Source organism: Trachurus japonicus, chromosome 17 (genome assembly GCF_045865225.1).
Source record: "Trachurus japonicus isolate A0001 chromosome 17, Traja_1.0".
Taxonomy (NCBI): Eukaryota; Metazoa; Chordata; class Actinopteri; order Carangiformes; family Carangidae; genus Trachurus; species Trachurus japonicus.
In genome coordinates this window covers 7,130,356-7,152,687 of record NC_140923.1, presented here as the reverse complement: position 1 = coordinate 7,152,687, position 22,332 = coordinate 7,130,356, and the positions used below count along the sequence as shown (strand labels likewise).

Here is a 22,332-nt window from a genome sequence, read left to right as displayed (position 1 = left end):
GACACACACACAGTCACATGATTTTCTGCTTTTTTTCTCACAACCACACAGCTGCACATCGAACACAAGCAGAAACTGTGATCCTCATGTTTTTATTTATTTATTCTCTTAGTTCTCATCTAGTTTCACTTCTCTGTGTCGAAGCTGCTCACAGGAGTCAGCGAGTGACGTCTGACTGTGAACACAAACACATGGCGAACACACAACAACAGTAACGTCCTCCTCGTTGCTCCGTGAGCTGGAACGTCACACGGCTTCAACAGTTTGAAAAACCTCCGTTCTTGCCCTCGTCAACAAAGCCTCGTCTGATGCTACAAAGAACAACGACCCCTCCAGGATGAGCCCGCTGCCTCCTTCCACCGCCGCCGGAGGCACAACGGCTGGTCGGAGGGGGTCGCCTTTGTCCCCGAGGCCGTCCAGCGTCTGATCCCCCTCCCTCCTCCTCCTCCTCCTCCTCCTCCTCCTCCTCCTCCTCCTCCTCCTCCCGCTGCCTTTTCCTGGAGCTAACTCCCGCTGCGTCACTGCACCTGCACTTTCAATAAACTAACTTTGCCGCGCTACCTGGGAGAAGAGACGTGCTACGCTGTCAAATACCAGAGACTGCTGGACTGGACCGGACTGGACTGGACCCATGAGGAAGTGAAGTCATCGTGTGTGTGTGTGGAGCCACAGGAGGTGTGTGAGGTGTGGGACAAGCCAGCAGCAGAGATGGATACCAATGAAAAGAGCCACAAAGCCAACAAACTATTTAAAATCGTTGGTTCCTCATATAAAAGGAGAAAAACAACTGTCCAAAGGAGGTGATAGTCGTGTGATTAAGTTAGTAAGTGAATTGTCTTAAAGGGATAGTAACATTTTGGCAAATTGGCCCATTGCCATAATCCCTATAGTCTATAGTTCGTTACGTTTAATTGAACTCAGAGCTACGCTACCGAGGCTCATGGGATTTCTTGGTTTCCCTCATCAAACTCATCAAATACACAATCCAACAACTCCGCAACGCTCTGGTGGACAAGTTGTGACCTGCACATTCACCACGCTATGAGATAATAACAGAACGTTACCAGACAGAGTTGTTTTAGAGGTAATGCAGAGACTGCTTGCTGAAAAACTGTCCCTGAAGGCAACGTGCATCAGCGGTTTTGCATGAATTTCCCTCTAAAACAACTCTGTCTGGTAACGTTCTGTTATTATCTCATAGCGTGGTGAATGTGCAGGTCACAACTTGTCCACCAGAGCGTTTTGGAGTTGTTGGATTGTGTATTTGATGAGTTAGATGAGGGAAACCAAGAAATCCCATGAGCCTCCGTAGCGTAGCTCTGAGCAGCTCACGGCTCTGCTCCGCCGTTCTAAAAATAGCTTGCACCGACAATTAAAGGTAACGAACCTACTGCTATGACTGTAGGGATTATGGCAATGGGCCAATTTGCCAAAATGTTGAACTATCCCTTTAAGCTGACAGCTGGTTTCTAGTGCATTAAAAATAATGACAGTAAATGACTGAAACACCTTTTTACTACTGTAACGAATATGTCAATGCCAAAGTAAAGTGGTAAATTAGCCTTGACCTTTCATCAAAGTTAATGGTTTTGCACTCTTACTCTCATTAGGACACATGCACACAGACTTCCTTATATGGGCAGAGATCCAACCCCCCCCCCCCGCCCCCCCATTGTTTAACCCAAAGTTACGCCCCTGGATGGATACGATGGATTAACTGTGATGGGTTGATGAATGTTTTGCACAGGTTAATCTCTGTCTGCAGGATAATGGCTTTCATTTAATTTCCATGTGAAGCAGAAACAAGTTTGAACATCCACTCAATGAGATGGACAAGAAACTCTTGTCACTGCGACAGACTTAACAAAATATGAAGTACTTTATTACTTATTAAGCGCTTGTTTTCTTTCTTTTTTTTTTTTACCATTTTTCTCACTCACCCACACTGACTCTCACACATATGCTTAAGCTTTTAAACAGTCACTCCCCCCACCCTCCACCAGTGCATCCTTTGCCAGAGCATCTTGTGTTTCAGGGAGTGGACCAGTTTCTGACAACCTGCCATCAGCTGCCTAAAGAGGAACTCAACACACATCTGACACAGCCAATCACAGAGCAGCCAGCGCCGGCTCTGCAGCTACTGGGCTTCTCACTCGGAGGTGTTTAAAGGAGCTGTTAAACACGTCCATATGTCGATTCGTTAAGTAGACCGATTATTTATATTTACTCTAAAGACAGAGTCACCATCATGTGTGTTTTTCTCTCTCTCTCTGCCTCAAACTATTTTGTCACGACTTTGACAACAAATTTCTGGTGCAACTGGACAATTATTAAAACAGACTGACGTTAAATTTGGTGCAGATATTAAATAATCCCAGAAAAATGAGTCAAAATGGATTTAGTGATGGGATGTTGTGCTTATTAATAGATAAATGCTTAAGTGTACAAGTTTTCAATATAAATCCACACATTAGATCCGACCGTGCAGCTGAATCCGGGACGGTCCCCTGCTGCTCGTTACAACATCGTGCATGAAGCGAGCTAGCAGGCGGAGGAGGAGGAGGAGGTCACTGGTTTGATTGTTAACAACTTTGTTTAAGAGGAAGTAAGTTTCTTTTTTTAGTGAAGAGGTGGAGAAAGTGTGAGTTACTTGTAACAAGACTTCAGTGTTATTGACACTGACGCACACCACGACGGAGTGAGAGGACACTGACTGTGATCGTTTTTATTTCCTTAAAGTATCTTCTATGTATGAGCTAAAATGTTGAATATAACAAAACAGTAAATCCTCTGTCAGCTATTAGATTATTCTAGATAAACATTGTTTTTTATTTATTTTTTAATTTAGATTTATTTTTAAAGCTCTCTCTGGCCTTTTACAATCCTATATTAACCCTTTAGTATCTTTTACAGTTTTTCTCGATTGCTAAGACACATTTCTCGAAAGCTGCTCTCCTTTTCTCTAAACTGTGAACACAAACCCCAATTTTCAAGCTACATTCACAAAACCTCAGACTCTTCTTGCAAAACCAAACTTTCACCTCAAAACAGTTCAATCTGTGCTCAAAACTGAACTATGTTGTCAAATCGTGCTCCGAGTCAATCAAAATTAAAAACACTACTGAGCAGCCACTAAACACTACCTAGAAAAATAGAAAACACAATGCTCAGCACATGAAGCTGTAGAAATAAATGTTTATCGTTCACTGTAGGCTAAATGCATGTTGGTAAGATGTGTCTAAACAGGTGAAATGCGCTGATGGTTTTGCCAAAAGAGTGACTGATTCAATCAGTGGGTTCAGGCAACTGAGAATTTGGTTCAGACAACAGGGTTTAGTGTTTTAGCAATTGAGAAAAACTGTAATGCAAGTCTCTATCATAGGACGGGCTCACACTGCAGCTTCCTCCTGTTCATACTGAATTTGGAAAGTCCAGTTTTTCTCAACTGTGCACCTGCAAACTGCAACACTCTGCAAAACCATCTGAAATTTCATCATTAGGACAATTTAAATCCATAATTGCATCTTATTTTACCGCCAACTGCTCCTGATTTTAATTTAGACTTCTCTGTTTTAGATTTATCTTTGTTACTTTTAGGCTATTTCGGATATGCTCATTGTATGTTTTAAATGTTTTGTGTTTTGTCTGGGCTTTATTGTAAATGAGGTTGCTTCCTCAATATCTCCAAGTTTAAAGGGATAGTTTAACATTTTCAGCTATTTTTAGAACGGCGGAGCAGAGCCGCGAGCTGCTCAGAGCTACGCTACGGAGGCTGATGGGATTTCCTCATCAAACTCATCAAATACACAATCCAACAACTCCAAAACGCTCTGGTGGACAAGTTGTGACCTGCACATTCACCACACTGTGAGATAATAACAGACTGCAAGAAAGCCTCCGTAGCGTAGCTCTGAGCAGCTCGCGGCTCTGCTCCACCGTTCTAAAAATAGCTTGCACTGATAATTAAAGGTAACGAACCTACTGCTGCTATGACTATAGGGATTATGGCAATGGGCCAATTTGCCAAAATGTTGAATTATCCCTTTAAATAAAGGTTATAAAATTTTGTCTCATGAAGATTCATTAAAATAACCCAAAAAAACCCTCAGAAATAAAGAATCATATTTGTAAACAGCACTGACCTGGTCGGACATGTTGAAGCCCACTTCCTGTTTCTCCGTCTTCACGTTGGACAGCTTTGGTCCGTCTCCTGGTTCCATCTTAATGGCTTTATCCAGGATCGCGTTGTCGTCCCTGTCCAACAGGTAGCGCAGCAACGCGTTGTTCTTCTTGGGACTCCCCGGCTCCTGCTTCACGCAGAGTTCTCCCAGGGCGGCCATGCTGTCGGCGGCGGCCGCCTCGGGGCCGACCGGGTCCTTCCCCGTGGCCTCGGCCGTCAGCTTGGCCAGCTCCACGGGCGACGTGCTGTTCTGCAGCAGCCGGTGGAGGATCTTGTGTTTCTCCTTCAGCGAGGTGGAGTAGTTGTTGGCGCCGCCGCCGCCCTTACAGTTCGGGTCGTCGCCCGTCGGCGAGCCGGGGTCGGACGGCTCCAGCTTGGTGGTGAGCAGCTGCAGCAGCTTGGTGTGGCCTTTGGGGTTCAGGAGGCGGTTCTGGGCGTCGCCGAGCTCGCCCATGCCGCCGTTGCCTCCGAAGCCGTCGGGGTCGCCGTCTTTCCCCTCGCCCTGCTCGCCGTCCTGGCTCTGGGACAGCAGGTCGTGCTGCTCCCCAAAACCTCCGAACAAGTCGGCCTCTAAGCTCTGGCCGCTCTTGGCCAGCTGGCTCCCGGCGGAGTGCAGCGGGCTCTGGAGGCCGGACGACTTCCTGTCCGGCGACTCGTGTCCCTGGCTGACCCGGTGGCTCAGCGCCTGCAGGGCACTGAGGGAGTTGAACGCTTGGACGTTGCCCGTGCTGCTGCCCACGGACGCCGGCGAGGGGAGGTGGGGCACGGGGGAGAAGGAGCCGGGGGGATGCTGGGGCAGGCGGGGGCTGCTGCAGCTGCTGCTGCTGGCCGCCACGCCGGGGCTCTGGCGGTGGGGAGACATCATGGCGCCCTGGACCCCCGAGGAGACGGAGGGGCTGCCCTGCGCCGCCGGGCTGCCCAGCTTCAGGGCGGCGTGGCTGTTCCCCTGAGGCGTGGGGGCGCGGCCGGCCCCGAAGCCTCGCGTGGCGCTGGTGTCAGGGGAAGGGGAGGGGCCGCCGGCGCTGGTCGGGGTCATCGGTTTGACCATGCCCTGCCCGCCAGATGGGTCCGCGCTCATGCTGCCTCCCGTCTCCCTGGAAGGAAAACACACAACACACAGGTGGCAGTATGAGGCTGAACTGGTGTTTTGTTGGTTAGAGGGTAAAACTGATTAATCTTAAAACAACTACAAAGAACTTTTAACTGGATTTGCAGAAGTCTCTCGTTTCTGCTGATGTCTCTGTTTGACCTTCAACAGCAAATGAGGCCGTCGGCGGGAAGATGAGCTGTTCCTAAGTCGTGTAACCCTTTAACTTCAGGAGGCAGCGGTCGGGTCGGTCCACCCGACAAAATGATTTACAGTACTCAGAGACAGAGACAACGCGTCTTTACGTCAATACGCGCTAGGGACTTTAAAGGGGAACTATGCAAGTCCGCTCGCTTTTCCACTGTTTTGGTTACGCTCCTCTCACCCATGTGCATCTGTTTACAATGAAGCCGGCGAAAAATCAATAAATGGAGCGGTGGATAACGTTACATAACATATACAATGTTACGGCGTGTCTGTTTGTGTAGTCTTAACCGTCACGAACAAAAGATTATGGGTTACGGAGCGCGTTTGTGTTGCGGTGTGCAGAGACGAGAGCTGGGACACCGGGGCGGCGGCCAGGTACTACACTGATGTTGCAAGGTTGGTTTTCAGCTGTGAGACGCCAGGTGAAGACAGAGAGCCTCCGTTGTCACTCGTAACAAGTCACAAGTCATGTAGTTAACTATCACAATTACTTTGGAACTTTCTAATTAAGGTAAAAAATGTAGCATAGCCACGGGAGAAATCCTGCTTAGTTCCTCTTTAAATGTCCCTGCATATTTTAATATTTTCTCATGACAAAGACAAGGGGAGGGTGAAAACATCACATGTTCATGTTGTTTACAAACCACACGATCTGCAATGAAACTGAATACATCAGTCACTCACTGACAGTAAATAAGAATATATTGTGATTTATCTTTCTTGTTGGCATCATATGTAAGGAGACAATCCCTCTGCTTATACCATTAGGTTGGTCTTTCTCTTTGAATCGTGGCTGAGTTGTGTTTAAAATGTTGGGTCATCTTTCACAGGTTGAGTGTAAAACAGTTTTTTGGTTTTTAAGTTATTAAAATCCAGACCAGTGATCTTCTAGCTCATGAATTTCAGTAAATGTCTGCTGAAGGAGGTGAAAAGGCAGCGTGGTGGAGTCAGTAAAGTAAGAAGCAGTAAGTGAGTAAGAGCCTTTCTTTCAGCGTCAATTAGTCACGTCATAAAGTAAAACGGGGAGCAGCTCAGAAGCCGTGTACACAACTGAGAAAACAGAGTTGTAACGAAGCCTGAAGCTGTAGCAGAGAGAGAGAGAAGAGAAGAGAGAGCTTTGAACATGCATCGGCCTCGGCCCCCACAGCAAACACACAAAGCTCTCATTGTGCTGAATACTGGAGCGATAAATTTGAATGTGAAACTTGTGGAAGTAAAAAGGCCAAGTTCTCGCCATTGATCCCTGGACGCTCTGGGTAACAGTCCTGGCATTGTTTTCTGACCGCCGTCCAATTCCTGACTCGGAGCGCTCATACCAAACGGCGGCGGGACGCTGGCGGAGTCCCGGTCGCTCCCAGTGGTGGGAGGAGACGGAGCCACGGAGGGACGGAGGTTCTGTGGACCGGACCGGCTGGTGCTGCTTGTGTCACTTTTGGTCTATACATGCGGCGGCAGATCTGAATAACAGGCCCTTTGTTCTGGGCCGTGACCCCCCACCCCCCCCCTCCACCAACACACACATACACACACAAACCCGAGGTCCAAACGAGGGGGAAACCACAAACACTCAGAGAGAACATGTGATAGACACACAGATCAGGGAGAGAAATGTGCTATAAATAACATCTGTGCTTCGATGTAATTGAAATGAGGAATGTGACGAAGGAACTCAAACCTGTCTGGTCGACCGTGAACTCAACCACGGCTGAAGAAAGAAGTAAATAAAAGAAGTTTGTAAAAGAGTAAAAAAAAAGCTTTGATGAAAACCTTTCAAGTGTAAAAGCTCGGATGATGCAAAAAGAGCAAACTTCTTCTTTGATGCAGTGAATTGATCTATAACTCACCATCACTCTCTTCAAACACAGATATAAGTGTTTGTTTACAGTTTTTCTTTTTATTTATTTATGTCCAACACTTCCATTTTCCATCTTCCACACTTCACACCTTACTCCTGTACACTCCCAATAAATAGTAAACAAGCGAATTTCTGTTCTTTTTGCGTTTTTAAAGGTGTTCAGAAATGGCCGTTTGTCCTGCTTGTTGCGCCTCCTTCTATGAGTTTCCACGAGTTGCCACACAAGTTAACCTGAGTAAGGAAAACAAATTTGATTGGTTGTTATCGAGCGGGCGGGATATTCAATGTTTGGGGCGAGACCAAGCTTGGTTTGTGTGTGTGTTGTCTCAGACGTTTGATTGACGGATGACGGATCCAATATCAGTGGCTGATAAATCGTGAGCAACGTGATGCATAATTTGTGCGCCTCCATTATCCAATGCGGAAAGAAACTACCCCACTTTCACCCCGGATTTACTTGAAAATAGAATTTTGCACAAAGTCTGATGAGTTATTACACTAATGTTAAGACCCACAGTGGGCTTAAAATCCATTTTCTTTTCTGAATACCTTTAATATGCTAAAAGTTTCAACTTCCTCCATACAACCGTACGCCTTGCACCCACACAACGAAAACACACGCAGTCTGAACCTCTGTCTCTGAATGGTAAACGCTAAATTTCACCACATCTCATATTACTGTATTATCATCGTACGGTTGGATGTGACGTCGACCTGCTACTAAAAGTCTGCAAATTAAGCTGGAGCCAGGCGGCCAGCTGAACTTCCCCTAAACCTGTGACGTGTCAAAGAGAGACTTTAGAAAAAAACTCTCCAAACTTGAGCGTTTGCAGCCTGAACGTTCAACACACACCTACCTCACGATATGGCACTTCCACGTCCTCTAGACCAAGCATCCAACTTATTTATAACTCTGGAAAGCTGGAAAAGCATATTAGTTCCCCTATAAATAAATCACGTTTACCTGTGCAGGATGTGCAGTGACATGTAGAGCTGCGGCTCGTTGGTTCCTGGAGACCGGACCAGCTTGCTCTTGGTGTGAGCCGACACGATGGTTCCGTCCGCCAGGGAGAAGCGGTACATGGGGCTGAGCGCGTGGCCGTTCCTCAACACTGGGAGACAGGAAACAGGAAGGAGACAAACGTCAGGACGAGGAGACGTCTTACAGGGACGGTCAACGCGTGACTCCTCCTCCTCCTCCTGCTGGGTTCAGACAGTCACCTTCTTGATGGTGTTTCTTGGCGAAGGACATCTCGCCGTCGTTCTGCAGGTGGAACCTCTGGATGCAGCGGCGGACCAGGTCCTCCCAGCCCGGCTTCATGGACGCCCGCAGCAGACTGGTGTCCAGCGACGTGATCTTACCTGGACAGGGGAGAGCAGGGGATGAGTTAAACCTTACGATAGGTCAGCGAGCAGCAGGCGGCATCACGCTGACTTTTTGGGTAACACTTTAGTTGAATAGGTATTCATAAGACTGACATAACACTGTCATAAACATCAATGAATACTTATGACAGCTGTCGTTAAGTGTCATTCGGTAAGTTATGTCACTTTTGATGCAAAGTTGACATTATTTGAGATGTTTTTGTTCTGACAAACTCGACATAAAGACAATTTAAACTGTCATAGCAGACCTAATTGCTAAACTTTAAAGATTATGTCAAGTTCTCATAACAAGGACATCTCAAACAATGTCAACTTTGCATCAAAAGTGACATAACTTACCGAATGACACTTAACAACAACTGTCATAAGTATTCATTGATGTTTATGACAGCTGTTATGTCAATCTTATGAATACCTATTCAAGTAAAGTGTTACCACATTTGGTTTCCACAGATAAGACGTAACGTAACATAGCGTAACGTAACGTAGCGTAACGTAACGTAACGTAACGTAACGTAACGTAACGTAACGTGACGTAAAGTAGCGTAACGGGATGTACCCTGAAGGTCCTGCCGCGTGGTGAAGCTCTCGTACGTGGGCACAGGTCGCTCCTTGACGGGGACTCGTCGGGCCACGCAGATGAGACAAGACTGGAAATCTGAAAAAGACAGGGGTCAGATTTATGAATGTGATCCAGACAGTTTCCTTCAACTTTCAGCCAGACACAGTCCTGGTTCTGGAGATTCAGACCCTCTGTGTTTTCTGGTGAACCAGCAGCGTTCACACCAGTTTAAGTTGAACCAAAGTGTGCGTACGTTACTCTGCGCTACTCAGGAGGAAATAAACACAACAGTGGCAAAATTTTTGCTTTTTTGCCGTCTCTGTTCCTTCTTCTGTTTTTTTTTAAGTTGATTAATTATGTGGTCTGGTGGCCTTGACCATCTCTTCCCAGAGTTCAAAGATAAGAATTACTTTAATATTTGAAGCCCCAAAGGGAAATCCATACAACTTGTTCTTCCTTGTGCTGTTTTCTAGCTTTCCTTTAAATTCTGTATTTGCCCAAATCGCCACCAAACATTTCTTTCTCCATGTTTTCAGCCGCTGCTTTCTCCTCCTCCTTCCTGCTCGTCTTTCACAGCCTAGAATAAGACACGCACACTGATGATGTAACGGTTCGCAGGGAAGAACCAACTATTTCTTGGTTCCCTTGAAAAAAGACTTTTCAGATTCTGAACCAGTTTTTTTGGGGGGGAGTCTGAACGCACCATCCGGTTTAAAATTAGGTTCGGGAACTATCTGTGTGTATTTATATGAAAACTGCAAGCTCATCTTCCCTTTCTCTTTTTTGAGTCGTCTTGTTGTGACTCTCCACCTGTTGCAGCTTCATTAAAAAAACACAAGGCAACAGGTTCCCTCTTATTTCCCTGCCACACCGTCTGTACATTAAAAACACCTGTGAATATGAGGTTGTCCAGTCCAACACCATCATTAACTACCTCAGTGATAAAAAAACAAAACATATTTAATGAGCAGAGCAGCAGCTTTCGAGGCTGCGAGTCTGAGTCAAAGCTTCGATCTAAAAGCCGCCAGCGTAAAGCTCAGCCTCAACCTGCAGCTCTCAGTCTGTCCGGCAGACATCCTCCTCCTGTCAGGGGAGAGATTGGCACAATATCTGGTTGTCAGACGTCTAAAATTAGAGTGCCAGAAAGATTCTTTTCCCTTGTGTGTGTGTGTATGTGTGTGTGTGTGTGATAGAACAAGATGGGAAGATGACAAAGTGCCACACACTAATTAGTCTCTCCCAATGGATGGGGAGGAAAAGTGGAGGGGAGTGGTGATGAAAGGAGGACAGGACACAAGAGAGTAGAAGATGGGGGATGGAGAGAGTGATGGGAAAGTGACAGAAAGTCAAGAAAAGAGAGGAAGTTAGGAGACAGAAGGAGATAACGGAGAGAAATGCACAAAAAAAGGGAGAGGGGGAGTGGAGTGGAGGGGCATAGAGACGACGACGGCAACACAGAGACAAAGAGATTATTGAAAAAGCAGTGAACAGTATGTCCTACATCAGACTATTTACTATTATAGTTTTGGTTCTTTTAAAAAACTGCCTGTTGCATGAGTCTATGGACAGATATTTATGAGTAGACTTGTTCGGCATCTTTGAATGTATTTATCTACGTATATTGTCTAGGGTCTTGCATGGCACTTAAATAAACAAATCAATCTATCTATCAATCAGTAAAGACGAGGAGGGAGATAGGCTGGAGGAGAGGGAAATGTTAAAGGAGAAAAGAATGGGTCGAGATAGAAATAAACTAAATAAAAACCAATAAAGATTGAATAAAACAAATAAAAAAGAACAGCTGGTGTAGAGACGTATGAGTCGGTACCTTCGCCCTCCTCTTTGATGGACTTGGGTTCAGACACGGCGAAACACTGCATGGTCTCGTACTTCTGCTGCGACGCGTCCGGCTGCTCCGACGCCGGCCGGGCTTCGCCGTCGGCGTGAGGGTTGACCAGCATGCGGCAGTTAAAGGTGTGGCTGTTCCTGTTGGACGAGTCGCCGCTCCGATGATTCACTGGACGAGACGAAGACACGACGGACAAATATATTATATGAGAAGTGACACAGAAAAAATATGGATAACAACATTCACAACACTAGTGGACCTCCGACAAAACTTTTTTGTATAAATCTTTTACCTTATTTCTTAGGGAAAGGGAACCCCTTATATATTTTTTTTTCCTTTGGAAACAGAGACATGTGTCTTTTTGATAAAACAAGTTATTTTTGCAGTCTTATAGATTTTTTCTTTGTAGATTTTTTTCACACCTACTTTACTCTCATCAAGTATGACGACCTACAGTATGTCAATTATAATACTTGCAATGCCAATGAAGATTTATAGACCTTGTATCGTTTCACTATGGATTCCTTATGACCACTCCCATGGGTGGATCTTGGAAAACCATTTGAAAGAAACTGCTCTAATTGACTGACCTGACGAAGAGCCAAATGCTCGAAACGTTGTCCTTCTCCTTATATTATGTAATCCTCTAATAAATTATTGAACATTTTGGGAGAATACAGTGTGGCGAGTTCCCTCCTCTTTGTCGCTTTACCTTCCTGGACTCAGCACCTGGCTACATTTTGGATGTGCGTGAGCTTTCTTCTTTTTCCTCCGACATTAAAGCCAAAAAAGTCTAAGCCAGTTTTATTGTCACTTCTACAGGACAAACTGTACAGAGGATTGAAATGATGTTTCTCGTTGCAGCCGATAACATTTAAGACAGTCTCCAAATCTAAAATACAAATCTAGAATATACATATATATAAATGAATAGGGGCATATAAAACTAAACTAGAAAGAAAGAGATACATCAAAAAGATATACATGTATGTGTTTATGTGTAAAGACCTACCCAGGCTCTTAGGCAGGAGGTTCTTGATGAACTTGGCGTGATCTCCGACGTGCAGCACGTTGTAGACGTTGGTGTTCATCAGCTCCTCCTGCTGGTAGCGGAGGTACTGGCTGACGTTCTCCGACACAAACACGATGTTGCCGTCCATGTTGACCACGAAGAAGAAGCCGTCCAGGGCCTGAAAGGAGGAGCGGAGGAAGACGAAGGGAGGGAGGGAGAGAGGGAGGGAGGTAGGGATGGATGAAGGGAAAGCCAGAAGAAAAGGAGAGGTGGGGAGGAAAGTGGAGAGGGAAAAGGAAGAGATAGAAGGAGAAGGAGAATAAAGGAAGATGAGGTAGAGGGAGATTAGAGGATGTGAACATGAAGGAGAGAAAGTGAAAGTGATTGGATGTTAATTAAAGTTCATTAAAGCTTTTTATCTAATGCTGATTAAACTCTGAAACAAAAGTGAAACAAAATGTGTCTCGGCCCCTTTCAAAATAAAATGCGGGTACAACTGTCATTTGCATTTACGCAGTTCATAATACAAGGTGTTGGCCTGTACATGTGCATGTGCATCTGTGCGTGATTTTTCTGTTCTTTCACTCCGGTCAACTCAGCATTTTCCACCTACAGTATATGTACAGACTGTGATTTGTCCTTTAGCCTGCTGCCACATGTCCACACAAGCCTCCTACTGTAAGTCTGCCTGCTTATCAGCCCAGCTGGTGTGGAGCCGGCCACAGCACAGCAGAATAAAACTCAATAGAAAACGCTCTTTGGCTCCAACGATGTTTATCTTTTAGACTCCAAACAGACACCTCGGCCAATATTACAGCTGATGAAAGCTAAATTTATCCTGCATGTGTGTGTGTTGTGTGTTGTGTGTGTGTGTATGTGTGTGCTGTGTGTGTGGCCAGGCTCCTCCTCTCCTATTCTAATCTGGCTTTTCAGTAAGGTATTTATACCTCATTGGGTCCCATGTTATACGTCACCACACACCCGTTGCACAAACACACACACACACACACAGACACACACACTAATGTAGGCTTCATGACGCCACTGCCGCTAGCCGGGGGAACTCTTATCTCTCTGCGTCACCGGCGAGTGCAACACCATTTAAAGTCAGAGGGACGCTCTAATTGTGTTTCAAACGACAACATGTGTGAAACACTTTGCAGCCCTGACTCCTTTCTGGTGTTTTGGCACTTTCCCACAATCCCTCTCTCTCTCTTTCTCGTATTACAGACACGCAGTTATTCAATTAAAGGACCCATGGTCTGAAAAAAAAAGGTGGATGTTTCTATTATAAAGTAGGTTTCTATGTTAATACTGTGAAAGTATCAAAGCCTCAGTCCACAGAGAAATAATGCACAGCCTGTATTCAGAAACTGAGCCTTAAAACCAGCCGTCAGGACTTCCTGTCACTTTGTGATGTCACAACAAAGCCCCGCCCCCTCACCACCTGGACCCGCCATCCAACACTTTGCAGGATTTGGTTTCTCTAAATACTTAACCTCAAATCTGCTCTGTTTGTCAATCATTGAGAAAACACACAGCCAATCAGAAGAGAGGCTCAGAGCCTTCTCTCCTCTGATTGGTTGACACCGGCCTGCAGCTTACTAGAGCTCCAGAGAAACTACACTCACATGGATTTGGTTCTTAAAACTACAAATATATCTTCTTAAGGATCAGCACTTCAAATAAAACACAGGAGAAATGTAAAATATGGGATCTTTAAAGGTTTTAAAAAGGCAAAAGTTATAATGGTAAGCTATTTTAGGTTATAATTTGAGAGTGCAATTTGCCAAACTGTTAATTATTAGACTCATAATATGAGGAGATGGAAAAAAAAAGGATGGAAAACAACACTGAGATGTTTCTTGGTTCCTAAAATACATCTTCCTACAGATCAATACTTCAAATAAAAGAAAAGAAAAGTGTTGAATATTGAACTCACCTCCAGCATCATGGGCCCCAGAGCATCTTTATCAATGACGCCTTGACCTGTGGAGGAGACGTCGGCCTTCTGCACCTCCTCATCATCGGCCACCGGAACTTTGTCTGTGAAAGACGACAAAACGGAAAAATGGGATTAAAAAAAGAAAGAAAAAGAAAACAAGAAACGGAAACAGGATGTCCCGGTAAAAAAACAACAACCCACATTTAAAAGAATAAACAAAACACTTTCACAATGTGTTTGAAGGAATTCATTGACTCATTGATGATGTGGTGAAAGGTCGTGTCAGAAGTTCAAGACTGAACATCAAAAACATTAAAAAAAAAAAAAGATTCGGCTCCACCGGAGTAAATGACTGGATGTTTCTGACACGATGTGTGTTTGTCTTCCTGGAACATGAAGCTGTGGCGTCGCAGCTCGGCCTCTTTACAAGTATTTTCTTTTCCCAGAAAACACTGACGACGTTGTTTATGTGATGATGTCGGCTTCAGGCAAAAAAAGAAAAGAAAACACACCCACTCATTCACTCATTTCCATGTAAACGAGGACCTTCCGCTGATTATATTCACCCTCACTCACTGTTAAAGGGATAGTTAGCAAATTGGCCCATTTCCATAATCCCTATAGTCATAGCAGTAGGTTTGTTACTTTTAATTGTCGGTGCAAGCTATTTTTAGAACGGCAGAGCAGAGCCACGAGCTGCTCAGAGCTACGCTACGGAGGCTAATGGGATTTCTTGGTTTCCCTCATCAAACTCATCAAACACACAATCCAACAACTCCACAATGCTCTGGTGGACAAGTTGTGACCTGCACATTCACCACGCTATGAGATAATAACACAACGTTACCAGACAGAGTTGTTTTAGAGGGAAATACATGCAAAACCGCTGATGCGCGTTCCCGTCTGGGGCAGTTTTTCGGCAAGCAGTCTCTGTATTTCCCTCTAAAACAACTCTGTGTGGTAACGTTGTGTTATTATCTCATAGCGTGGTGAATGTGCAGGTCACAACTTGTCCACCAGAGCGTTTTGGAGTTGTTGGATTGTGTATTTGATGAATTTGATGAGGGAAACCAAGAAATCCCATTAGCCTCCGTAGCGTAGCTCTAAAAAAATAGCTTGCACCAACAAATAAAGGTAACAAACCTACTGCTATGGCTATAGGGATTATGGAAATGGGCCAATTTGCCAAAACGTTGAACTATCCCTTTAACAGTGAGTGAGGGTGAATATAATCAGCGGAAGGTCCTCGTGTACATGGAAATGAGTGAATGAGTGAGTGGGTGTGTTTTGTTTTTTTTTGCCTGAAGCCGACATCATCACATAAACAACGTCGTCAGTGTTTTCACTAATGCAAACTCCAGTGCACCCCAAAGTCTCCCTGCAGCAGCGGGCCGTTAAACCCCGCAGGTTCGAGTGCACTGGGATGCCATGGGAAGCAGGTATGGCAGAGCTAATGTGCGCTACATTACACACATTTATAGCCATATTAGAGGCCGGTCTCTGTACCACTGCACTGTTAAGCCTCCCATGGCCCCATTAGGCCACATAGCTCACATTCCTGTTGTGGGACCAGAGCTGTACAGAGTCATCAGCCCTTAAACCCTGTCACTGCGCAGCCTGGAGTGGCTGTCATGTAGGCTGAAGGGTATTAAAGTCGCAGTGCGCGCTTTTTTTTTGTAATTAACACATTTGCCTCAAAGTGATTGTGTGTGACTTTAGCAGGTTTTTTCAGGGGACAGAGATGAAAAACAATGAAAAAAAGAAGAAGAAGAGTGGAGTCGATGTGTATCAACGAAATGTGATGAACATGCACTTAAAGGAAGCTTTTTTGCACTCACTGTACAGTTGTTGGCAATGTAACTTGCCTATGAACAGCTTAGTTTTTGCATATGCTCCAGTCTGCAGTTTTCTTTTTTTTTCACAAATGCACAGCTCATTAGCTCTCTGAACCCTGTGCCTCCGGCCAACAGCTAAAAGCCGATACCTCGACCAGCAGCCCAGCCTGAACAAACTGGACTGAATGAAAAAAAAAAAACAACCAAAAAAATAAAAAACAGAACAGCTACTGATGGATGTTCATTATACTGCTGCAAATTCAAAACAGACAGATACTTGTCACTATAGTTTGGCAGTTTATGGACAGTTTATCCAGTTCAGTGCAGCACTGAAGCACATAGGTAAGATCAAACAATCCATCAATTAATTAATTAATTAAATGGTCAAAACCCATTTATTATCAATAGTAAGTAGTTTCACAAATGGAAAAATAACAAATAATCCCTCGTTCCAACTTTTTAAATGTACAGATGTGCTTCTTTTCTTGGTTTTATTTCACTGCAAATTAAACTTTTTTTGTGATTGGTTCCATTAACAAAGTGACAATTAATTAAAATTATGAAAATATCATCCCCCGTACACCTGGGAATAACAGCCACGTGAACTTTAATTTGTTGCACACAGTTCATCCACCTCATCAGTTCAATATCGTGGCTGCTGGAAAACAATGTGTTCCTGAAGTTGAGCAGACAGCTGTGTGTGTGTATCTGTGTGTGTGTATCTGTGTGTGTGTCTGTGTGTTTGCTTATTCAGCTGTTGTTTCCAGATACAAACAGCGCAACAACATGTGGACACCGACTGGCTGACAAAAAGGAGGAGAGGAGAGGAGGATGATGAGAGAGGGAAAACAGAGAGAGGAGAGGAGGAAGAGGGAAAGAAAGCAGCAGAGGAACAAATAAAAGATGGATGTAAAAGTGCAAAAGAGGAAAGACTGAGGAGAGAGTGGAGGTGTAAGGGGTGCAAAGAAGGGAGGAAGAAGAAGAAGAAGAGAAAAAGGGAGGAAAGGTGAAAAGGAGTGAGGGGGAGGAGAGGAGAGGAGAGCAGCAGGAGGGAGAGGGGGGGGGGGGCTGGACTTACATCATGTTGGCCTGAGTTACATAACGGCCTCTGTCTCAGTCTACCTCTTCATCACCACCACCACCACCACCATCATCCTCATCATCACACATCATCATTACAGAGTCTGTGTTAGTGCTCACACACATTTCTCTTTATGTCTCAGTGTGTGTGTGTGTGTGTATGTGTGTGTGTGTGTGTGTGTGTGGAGCAGTTTCCACCAATCAGAGGAGGAGGGAGAGGGTTTGGTTGTTCGTGAGGTGTGTGTTGCTGTGGTGACGATCAAACATTAGGTGTTGGCTGGATGTTGAAGAAGAGGCTCTGCTGGTGTTATCACAGGCACATCATGTCTTTCTTTTCAATTTTTAATTTTTAGAAGAAAAGAAAACCCCCATATTATCTCATTTGTTCCTGATTTGATGTGATGACAACGTCTCTCTTTATCTTATCGTGAATATCTAAGAGTTTCAACAACTCCCTTTTTCCTGCCTGTGTGGTTTTGATGATTAAGAATAAAACCTCTTTCAACACAACACATTTTGTCTCACATATTGTCTTGTCTTGTCTTAGTACCGCATCCAATATTTTATTTACTTTATTTGTATCGCCATTTGTACTGTTTTTATTCCTTGTGGCGTAATGTTGTATTTTTTTTATTTATTTATTAGGGTTTACGGATGTAAATTAGCGGCTCGGCTATAATCCGGCATATTTACTGCAGTATTTTATACCAATATTCATTAATATGCACTGTCCCTACTCAAATAAGATATTTATATGTTATATTATATATCATAAAAACCTTCCTTCATGTTAATAATTTATTTCTCTGGACGCTTCACTTTTCTCTGCTCATACTCGACAATTTAAAACAGATCCACATCATCTGTTCCAGCAGCGTCTTTCCATATGTTTTTCATGCAAAATACAAAATGTGACGCACAAAACACAACTTGACAAACCAAAGAGGCCAAACAGACGTCGCCGACTCGCCGATAACATCTGAGCTACAGGAAGCCATGCAGTGCATGACTTCTGTCACGTTTTATCACACTTATCTACCGTTTTATTGTTACAGTATATTATACAACAAGTAGTTCGGACCAATCAATCTGATTGGTCAACAAGAAAGTTAGAATGTGCTCAAATCAGCACGACAGCCGCCTCACTAAAAATATTACTCCGCCATGTGTTGTTGTATCCATCTCCATGGTAATATGGATTTTTATTTTTTAGAAATGTTATTTTACTCATGAAAATAAATCAAAATTGAATTGATTGCTGAATATTTTGTTAGATAAAACGTAAGTGATTACCTCGATGTTTTTCTGTCTCTCTGTTTTGCGACTTTTGGGCTTTTAAATGATCTTGAGTAAATGAAATGTTTGACGTTTAAAGAGAAATATAAGTTGTTGTTTTAAGCTCAAATTAGTTGTTTAGTTCAAATTAGTTGCTGATAGGAAATGAATGTATTGTGTTATTGTATTGTTGTATGTATTGTATTGTTTCCTCTGCTGCTAAGTTTCCAGTGTCTTGATCCTCTCCAGGCGCCAGGAGGGGATTCTTTCTCTGCAACTTTATTGATTTTGATTAAATTCCTGTGTGTTTAATTCTACATTTTGCACTCAACACTGTTTGTATTGTATTGTATTGTATTGTATTGTATTGTATTGTATTGTATTGTATTGTATTGTATTGTATTTTTTACCCACCAAGGGACTATGGATGCAAATTAGCAACCATGCTAACTCCAGGAATATTCACAAATGTATTTATACTGGAGTTCATTAATATTCACTGTCCCTTACAAATAAATACATAAATAAATAATAAGCATTTATCAAAACACCTGGGAAACTGCACTACTTTCAGTCCTAACCAGTCATGTTGCTAGCGTACGCTCAGTTATGTAGCGTGACAACGTGGCACAATCGACAGAGACTGAGTTACTGAAGCTCTGGGTGTAAACGGCAGCAGTGGACCCTCACCCTGCTCCTTGATCTGCCTGATCTGCTTCACCGTCTCTTTGAGGATGGCACATTTGTCCGGCTTGACGTTGAGGTCGTCCATGTCGTTGATGTTGGCGAAGATCAGCTCTGCCAGCTCCTCGATGTATTTGTTCTCCTGCTCCCGGTTCCTCCTCTCAGTGTTCCTCTTTGGGCTGGACGCCGGATCAAAAAGAAGAACATGTCACTGTCAAATATGTGAAATTAGTAATTATTTGTTATTTTACACTTCTTTTTGCTCCAGTGTTTGCCTTATTATTACAACTGTGGATGTCAAAAATAGTCCCATCAGGTTTCAAACACGTGTATGTAACAGACGTGTGTGTGGTTACAGTAATATTATCTCGTCTTTTTGGGGGGGAAACACCGAGAAGTCCTCGCTGCGACCTGAGCTACAACACGTCCTCACGTGTCCTCGTTGTGACCTCAGCACCTCGTCACTCCAACCTTCACACATCCTCCCGCCCGCCCGCCCGCCCGCCCGGACAACAGAAGCACAACGACTCGTTATCGCTTATGTAAACCGCTGTCTGTAAAAATGCTGCCGCCGCATTTTTCTCCATCGACCTGCGACAGCCTCGGCCCACAAACCACACAACCTCCCTCTCTCTGTCTCTGTTCTCTCTTCATTGACCTGAATTTTAAAAAGGTTTTTTAACTTTTTCCCCCCTAAAAAAAACTTAGTTTTATGACAAGCTACTAGTCACATATTTGACATAATTGTTGCTTATAAGAAGAGTCCGATGGATAAACAGCACTAATATAAAACGGTTCAGGTTATTATGGGCTACAGGAGCTTCATCGTTGTGTATTTTGTGGTTATTGGGAGGATTTCTGTGGATGGAGGTGTTCACCTGGGCCCCAGGAGGTCTGACTGACAGTCCTTCCTCTTCAGACACTCCCCCCCTCTGGGGGGCTCCGGGGTGTCCCCCCGCCCACTACTCATCTTCAGCAAATATCAGCACCTGGAGACAGACACAGGGGGAAAAAACACTGTGAATATTTTGGTCATACATATACAAAAATAAATGTGTTAGCTCATAGTGATGCGATCATTAAACATGAAATACACAGCGGTAATGTGTCAAACAGCAGCTTTCATATTATATGAAGTGATGTTTCCATGTGGTTCAATATTGATCCTGTGAAAGTATCAAAGCCTCAGTCCACAGAGAAACGCACACAGCCTGTATTCAGAAAGAAAACAGTCACCCAATCAGAGGATAGTCTCAGAGCCTCCTCTCTTCTGATTGGCTGACACCATCCGACCTAGCTCCAGAGAGAAGCTGAGAGAGGAGATAGAAAACTACACTCACATGGGTTTTGGTTCTTAAAGAGGAACTCAGCAGGATTTTTCCTGTGGCCATGCTACATTTTTACCTTCATGAAAAAGCTCCAGAGTAACTGTGAGAACAGAGGCTCTCTGTCTCTCTTCTGGCGTCTCACGGCAGAAAACCAACCTTGCAACATCAGTGTAATCGGCCCCCGCCCCGGTGTCCCAGCTCTCGTCTCTGCACACCGCGACACAAACCGTAATCTTTTGTTTATGACGGTTAAGACTCCACAAGTATACATGTCGTATATGTTATATAAAGTTATCCGCTGCTCCATGCATTGATTTTTCACAGGCTTCGTTGTAAACAAATGCACATAGCCGGGTTAGCAAAACAGCGGAAAAGCGACCCAACTCTCATAGTTCCTCTTTAAAACCACAAATACATCTCGATCATACACGGGACTAATGAAAATATGGGACCTTTAAAGGTTTAAAGGCTTTAAAAAGGCAAAAATTATAATGATAAACCTGTTTTGGGCTATATTTGAGAGTGCAATTTGCCAAATAGTTAATTATTAAACTTGTGTTATCTACTGGTATTTATTTTTTTCATGTGCAAGATAGTGACGTCCATGTATTGTGTGGATTGTTTTAATCCAGATGCACTGGTCTCTGATGCACACTATGAGCTCCATAGCATAGCATACCTAACAACACTATTATAAACAGACAAGAATGAATGCGCTGAAGACGTACACAACCTGTTTGAATGGTGCATAATCAAACAAGGAGTGCGCTCGTGACTCATGAAAACAATGTACCATTGTAATGTGCCTGCAGGCAATATGTGGGAGGCCCAGTGGGAATACAGTAGGTGTCAATAATTACTTTGGTTTAGAAATAGCTAATTCATGTAGGCATTCACACCGTCCTGTTGGACAGCTTCAACAGGAGTCATACCGCTGAGGAGACAAAGTGTCTCGCTAATTTTCTCTGTGATCATGAAGGATTAAATAAAATAAAAAAACAGAAGGAAAGTAAAAAGGTGGTAGGTGGAAAGTCACCCATTGGCAGGAGAAGTTAGACCATATGGTCGCCTCATGCTGCTAGACCTTCTCCCAAACACTGACGACAAAACTCATCTTGCTGGCGCAGCACCAGGCGGCTCTGTTGTTTGTCTTCGCTGGGGTTTTAAAAGGACGAGTTTAAACAGATTTACAAGAAGCATCCATTAAAGTGTAAAGAGTGAACTTTACACACACCCTGTCGTCCACTTTCACTTTGTTTGATTTTATTCTTCATATCTGAGGAGGGTTTTACCTTCCTCTTGTTTTTAGGGTGGTTTTTAGAGCTTTTTTTTATAGTGAGGCTTTGATATCTTGTATATGATGTGAATTGTACATTTAATTAATTTAATAAATAAATTGATCACAAAAAAAGAGAATTACAGATTGCATTGAATATAACTTTTTTTTTTTAACTAAACAGTTCTGATGTGAAGACAGATCAATGCCTGTTGGGTTTTAAGCATAAAGTTCAACGTTATGTTGGATTTAAAGCTTCAATAATGTTCATATGTTGTCTATTGAGGGCATAAACCCTTTTTTCAGATGCTTTATAATGAAACTGGCGTGGGTAAAGTGTAGCAGTCTATCAGCTCCAGAAGGTGTGTGTCAGGGCAGTAGGGCTTTAAGGCCCTTCAACTGGCCAACACATCACCTGACTGTTACATAACAGTCTGTGGGGCTGATACTGAGCAGATGAAGGCAGGGAAGCAGGATAAGAGAGAGAGAAAACAACGGGGAGGGGAGAGGGAGAGGGAGAGGGAGAGAGGGGGACGACCAGTGAGAAAGTGAGGAGGACAAATAGATAGAAAGAAGGGAAAAAGATGTATCCAGGCAAAGGCACAGCAGATGAACGGAAGGATGAGAGGAGGAGGAGGATCAAAAAAACGGATGAATGACGGGTTTATTGGTGCGTACGGGAAACATTTTCTCACACAGACATCAAGTCAGCAAGTGCAAATGTTGTAAATAAGACACGTGGGTGTGGACCGGGAGGAGGGGTGACAGGAG

At 43.9% G+C, this 22,332-nt stretch overlaps 1 protein-coding gene across 6 annotated transcripts in view; it reads right to left on the bottom strand.

Annotated features, from left to right (window-relative positions):
* Positions 1 to 22,332, bottom strand: part of LOC146969948 (nuclear receptor coactivator 2-like) — a 67,380-nt gene that overhangs the window by 16,889 nt on the left and 28,159 nt on the right. For all 6 annotated transcript variants that reach the window (XM_085804762.1, XM_085804765.1, XM_085804764.1 and 3 more), the window contains 9 exons: positions 19,836 to 19,946; positions 18,964 to 19,136; positions 14,081 to 14,184; positions 12,139 to 12,316; positions 11,106 to 11,294; positions 9,275 to 9,373; positions 8,551 to 8,691; positions 8,294 to 8,441; positions 4,143 to 5,274 (listed from right to left, as the gene is read on the bottom strand). In XM_085804762.1, coding sequence (XP_085660888.1) covers positions 4,143 to 5,274; positions 8,294 to 8,441; positions 8,551 to 8,691; positions 9,275 to 9,373; positions 11,106 to 11,294; positions 12,139 to 12,316; positions 14,081 to 14,184; positions 18,964 to 19,136; positions 19,836 to 19,927 — 2,256 coding nt within the window. In that variant the 5' untranslated portion in view covers positions 19,928 to 19,946. The remainder of the gene's footprint in view (positions 1 to 4,142; positions 5,275 to 8,293; positions 8,442 to 8,550; positions 8,692 to 9,274; positions 9,374 to 11,105; positions 11,295 to 12,138; positions 12,317 to 14,080; positions 14,185 to 18,963; positions 19,137 to 19,835; positions 19,947 to 22,332) is intronic.